This window comes from Phytophthora infestans, genomic scaffold, assembly GCF_000142945.1.
Source record: "Phytophthora infestans T30-4 supercont1.61 genomic scaffold, whole genome shotgun sequence".
In the NCBI taxonomy this organism is placed as follows: Eukaryota; Oomycota; class Peronosporomycetes; order Peronosporales; family Peronosporaceae; genus Phytophthora; species Phytophthora infestans.
The window spans coordinates 222989-228556 of NW_003303698.1; the positions used below are offsets into that span (position 1 = coordinate 222989).

Consider the following 5568-nt stretch of genomic DNA (forward strand, 5'->3'; position numbering starts at 1 on the left):
TCGTATTATAGATCTGTAATACATCCAATGTACAGTTTTTAGAAATCCGGTGCGTGAGCTTCAGTCGAATTGGACAAGCGTTTCCATTCAGGCCGTTCTTTTGCGATGAGTCATCCAAAATTGCTGGTACCTCTTGCAATTGATTCATCAAAACAATTGAAAGCTGCAATATATTAGTCATACCGGTCTTGAAAACGTGCTTATTTTAAAAAAGCATCCTAGTAAAACGATTAATTAAAGCAGGTATGTGACACACTCGCTTCAACGGCTAAACGGCAGCAACTGGCGCTCATTTTCCGATTTGCCAGTCATACAACACGGCTGCATTCCACTTCTTCGCAAGTATTCCCCACCAACATGGTCCGCAACGACGTGGTTCTGGCAGTGCGCTTCTGGATCTGGTGCAGCACGCTGCTCATGATCTACATGCCGTCGCTCTTCGTGCGCCGCATCTACGCTGAACGCGCCGTTGGCTCCGCGTCTATCATTCCCATCTTTCTGGTCCTCGCCAACTCGCACGTCTGGATGCTCTACGGCTACCTGGGTAAAACGTGGTTTCCGAGCTTCCCCGTCTTCCTCATTGGCGACATCGTTTCGCTGTGCTACCTATTCGTCTACTGGCGGTACTCTGACGAGCGCGGCCAAGTGGCCAAACGCATGGGCCTTATGTTTACCTGGCTAGCAGTGCCTACTTTCTACGTAGTCGTCGCTAGCTTGGGCTACACGGGGCAGACTCGAGACGAGATCTGGAAGACACAAGGCTTGTGCTTCTGCGATGTCACAGTCATTTCGACACATATGCTAATGCTCAAGAACCTCATCTTCGCGTTCAAGCAGCGATCTGCCTCGACGCTCGTTCCGCGCTCTCTGGCTGTCACGACATTCAATACGTTTGGCTGGTTCACGTTCGGTCGAGTGACTTCCAACTGGATCATCGCTGGGCCGCAGGTATTCGTCATTGCTCTGCACGTGGCTGCGTGGACCATGTATGTCGTCTTCACTCGACGAACGAGGCTCGAGCCAGACTTCGCTGCCTTGGAGGACGGGTCCATTGTCACATCGGTCAATCTCTCGCCCAAACTCGATGTTTGTAGTACGAAAGGAGCTGCTCCTAGTAGTCCAGAGTACCGTGTTTTGCGATCTCCATTAGTACCGTTGCAGAGCTAGATTAACTCGACTAAACATGTACCAACGAAAGAAAGGAACGACCTCATTTTGTGTACCTCTGTTGTAAGCGAGCGACGGTTTGGCCATTCGTTGCGCCTGGCACAGACGGCTCACCAAAACGGTGCCGGAGCTGCCGATTCGAAGATGAATTACTGCCCTCGCTTTCTCGTTCGTGTCGCCACAATATACCAAGCAATATGATTGACGCGGTGTTCTGGGTCATCAAGATCCCAGCAGCTTTGATGTCGCAGGGGATAATTTGCTCTCCATCTTCCGGGTCCACAAGAAGAGAGACGATCGCGTCCGTCATCCCTATCACCTCGCTAGCTGCCAATGCTTACAATTGGGCTCCGAACACGTTACATGGTGGAGAACTGGTTTCTTATCTTTCGGGTCAACGACGTCGCGGCCGTGTTCTACTAACTCGGACGCCGAGCGACGCTACATGTACGTTCAACGCGTTCTGACGGTATGACTGCGTTTCTGCATCTTCAATCGATTTAACGCACTTTTAGGTAAAGCCAATTGACTCGACACTAGGCAATACCAAGTTGGCATCAGCTGCGACGTCGTTATATGGAGCTCCAATGAAGAATCCATTCCACACACTCAGGGATGCCGAATATTGCATTTTCATCTAATCAAAGCAGAAAATAAATAATTGGGTAAGAGAACTGGCAAGACCGAAATAGATTATTGAGCTTCCTCAACTCAGAAAATAGATTATTGGTGCAGCAATATTGGTACACAGCGAGGGCACAAGTACTAAGGAATGTAAGGCTGATTGAACACCGCCCAATAGATTATTGGTGCTACAACGAGGCGAAAATAGATAATTGGAATTACTCTTTAGAAAGCCTCCAATAGATAATTGGTGCTTTCTTATTGCAATAATTGCAGCACCAATTTATTTTTCGGCATCCCTGCACACACTGAAGTACAAATTGGCTGAATTTTTGCTGGGCTCTCTCCAACAACGTTACGGGGGATCGTGTACGGCATTGTGACGGACAACTGGTAACATCAACTCGCCCAACATGAGGACATCACGGCCAACTCTTCTACGTTTGTGCTCTTTTTGATCTTTAACCCGAAGACCCCACCATCACCATTCATTATTGTGTGATGCCTAGCTTAGGCAATCGCCTGGTACAGGCTACACTGTTTGCGTGTACGATCTTTAACAACGACGCATCGCGGCGATGATCGCCCCTGTCGACTATAGAAGTCAATCACTTTTCCATTTGCCGCGTCCTTCGCAGACGTCTTCTTTTCTCCAGATTAAATGGTAGACAGCTCTGTGTTATGGGCGATCAAAGTCCTGGCAGCGACGACGTCGATCATGATGATCTGCAGTCCCTCGATCTCCATCTACCGCATCCACACGAAGAAGGACGTGGGGGTGGCGGCTAGTCTCGCTACTTGCTAACGGCCACATGTGGATGTTGTATGGCTACATGGTGGAGAACTGGTTCCCCATCTTCTGGATCTTCGTGCTCGGGGACGTCGCGGCGCTCACGTACTTAGCAGTTTACTGGCGCTACGCGAATGAACGTCGCTACGTTGGTCGTGTGCTAGCTGTGGTGCTCTCTCTGTTGGTCATGGCCACCACCTACGCTGTTATTGGAGGCTTTGGACACACAGGACAGAGCCGCCACCAAGTCGGCACGACGCTGGGGCTACATCTGCGACGTGGTGGCGGTCTGTCTGTACGGCGCTCCGATGGAGAAGCTCTTGCACGTGCTCAAGTACCGCTCGGCAGTGTTCATAAACGTGCATATGGTAATCGCTGGACTCTCTAACAACTGCACTTGGATCACATACGGCATCCTGAGCTCGAACTGGTTCATCATTTCGCCCAACATCCTCTTCATCTCGCTCAACTCGTTCACGCTCGTGCTTTACATGGTCTTTAACCCAAAGACGCACCCGCTGCCCGACACTTTCCACCGGTCGACTGTGCCAGAAGGCGCTGATTCGGCCATATCTATTGAGACCACGCCAAAAGAAAGCTTTAGTCGCAAGGTCAACAGCGAACTTCCTAGTCCAGCATTCGAAGCGATGCAATCTCCTTTAGCGACACTGCCGTGGTAAAAGAAATGGCTACACCTCATTGCTGTCGATTAAATTAAAAAATAATAGAGGGGTAAATGGGTGCCACCGTGACTGACATGCTCACGTGACCATGTCAGTCACGGTGGCACTCGAACTTAGAAAATAATCAAAACTAGAGCGTGCTACAGTGTACATGTACCGCATATCTGTAAGCAAACCTTATTCTCGCGTATCGTGAAGATGGGATAAATCGCACTACATGTACATGTACCCCATTTACAATTTACTTCATCTGGAAAATGACATCAAGCGTTGGCGGGTTATATCTCCACCTCTTTTTTATATTTCGAGGTACATAATGGTCAGCCGTCGCAAGAAGTGATGTCCGTGATCCCATTGGCCACGCCACTGGCCAACTGAATGCTCTCCGGCTACGAACCGGTTCCCCGGGAGCCTTCCCAGTCTTCTGGGTCTTTCTCTTTGGTGACCCGCCTCTATTGGCGCTACACACCTAAACACAAACACGTAGCTTGCGTCGTGGTGTTGCTGCAGATACTCGCATCAAACCAGAGGGGCTTGGCTCCACGTCGTTTGCCGAACTTGTAATTGCAAATATTATGCAAACAACATACAATAGTAAATTACACTGACTATTCTAGCGAACCTGTACAGTGTACAGGTTCGCTGTACAGTACAGCGGTGGTCCCTCTGCTGTAAAATTGTAAGTGCTTTGAGCGTTGTTGCATGTATTATTTGGCTGTTCAAGTGAAAAGTGCTTGCAAACGGACTGTCAGTGTGACACTGTACAGAAGTCAGCTGTACGGGTAAACAGCAGCTAGAAGTGTTTCTAGGAAACGCAGTCACTAGTACATTCGCAGCGAGATTACCATTACGTGCTAAAACTGACACACCACGTAGTTTTATGAAGACCTATGGCAATTTCATTAAATGAGATCATTTAATGAGATCATTTATGAACTTTTATAAAACTACTACTGTAGCTGAAATCGTCATAGATTTTCAGAAAGCTATTTTGGGAAACCGCTGTGGCCCAGTGATCTGGTGGTTGACGCAGGTTGCTTAGATTGGTACAACACGGAACGTTCATCCACGATATATTTTGAATTTTTGCTCGCTTGTTGTGTCCAGTATATTTTTACTACATCATGTCGTGTATAACATGAGGTTCATAATCGGTTGGGCCAATTCGTCGTGGCTGTGTTGACTGCCGATGTGACCCAGCGCGAGCCGTAACTGGCATCTAGCGTGCTTCTCTTGGCGCTACAAGCACGCTAGATGCCAGTATTTACGGCCAGAAATAAACCTTTATTTGATCGTGATTGGTGGTCTCCGCAAACAATAATTTCGCGTGTTTAATCGGAATAATTGCTAGACAACTTGTTTTTCGCGCAACCCTGTTATGGAAGTAGTGGATGTGTCTTTGGATTGAACACGCCACAGAGTACCAGTGAGAACGAGTTGAGCGAGATGAAGACGATATTTGGCGAGACAATGAGCCAATTGCTTGTGAGAACGCCATACATGAACCAGAGACAACTGTTAGTGAGTCCAGCGACGACCATGTGTGCGTTGATGAAGAGAACTGGAGCGCTTGAAAGAGTGTTTGCATGGGAGTGGCGTACAGACAAACAACAAAGAAATCGGCACAAAGACCGATAACAGAGCCCATACTATCTCTCGACTGGTTGGTGTATCCTAGTCCTCCGATAATTGCGTAGAGGGTGACAGCAACCAAGATAATAGCCACAACAACCAGAACCCGATTCACGTAGCCCCGTTGCAAGGTGTTTTATTTTCAGTAAATTGAGAGATAACAAAGTGCGACGGCATCTTCGAAAACATTGATCCAGAAAATCGGGAACGAGCTCTCGATCAAGTATCCGTACAATGCCCACACGACGTGTGGTCCCGTTGGTTACTCTCCTGGGCAATAGCCAGGTGAGACATTGCGGGTCGGGGGGGCCCGGGGTCGGGCCGCATCATGAGCAATAAAAGGGATGGGCGGAAAAGGGGGGGCGGGGGGGAACTTATTTAGTTTAAAAAAACCACCCACTCACCCCACAACCCAATCTCATCCTCCTCCCCCTCCCCCCCCTATCCCTCCTTAATCAGCCCCCCTTTTTTTTCCATATTTTATTCCCGGTCGTGGGGTTTTTTTCTAGTTTTTCCCCTCCCCCTTTATTAACATTATTGTTTATTACGAAATTTATTTTTTTTTTACCATTTTACATCGGAAAGATTTTTGTATTTCTTTTCCTCTTCAACCCAACCCCGCGCTCGCCCCGCTTCTCAACTTTTTTCTACCCAATCATGGTCTCTAATTTT

At 48.2% G+C, this 5568-nt stretch overlaps 2 protein-coding genes across 2 annotated transcripts; both read left to right on the forward strand.

Annotated features, from left to right (window-relative positions):
- Positions 1–357: 357 nt before the first annotated feature.
- On the forward strand, positions 358–1167 carry PITG_17863 (MtN3-like protein; the record flags this gene model as incomplete). Its single annotated transcript, XM_002896357.1, has 1 exon — positions 358–1167. The coding sequence occupies one exon, from the start codon at positions 358–360 to the stop codon at positions 1165–1167; it is 810 nt and encodes a 269-aa protein (XP_002896403.1).
- Positions 1168–2889: 1722 nt separating this feature from the next.
- On the forward strand, positions 2890–3261 carry PITG_17864 (MtN3-like protein; the record flags this gene model as incomplete). The annotated part of the gene is made up of 1 exon (XM_002896358.1): positions 2890–3261. One exon carries the CDS (start codon positions 2890–2892, stop codon positions 3259–3261), a length of 372 nt encoding a protein of 123 aa, XP_002896404.1.
- Positions 3262–5568: the final 2307 nt, after the last annotated feature.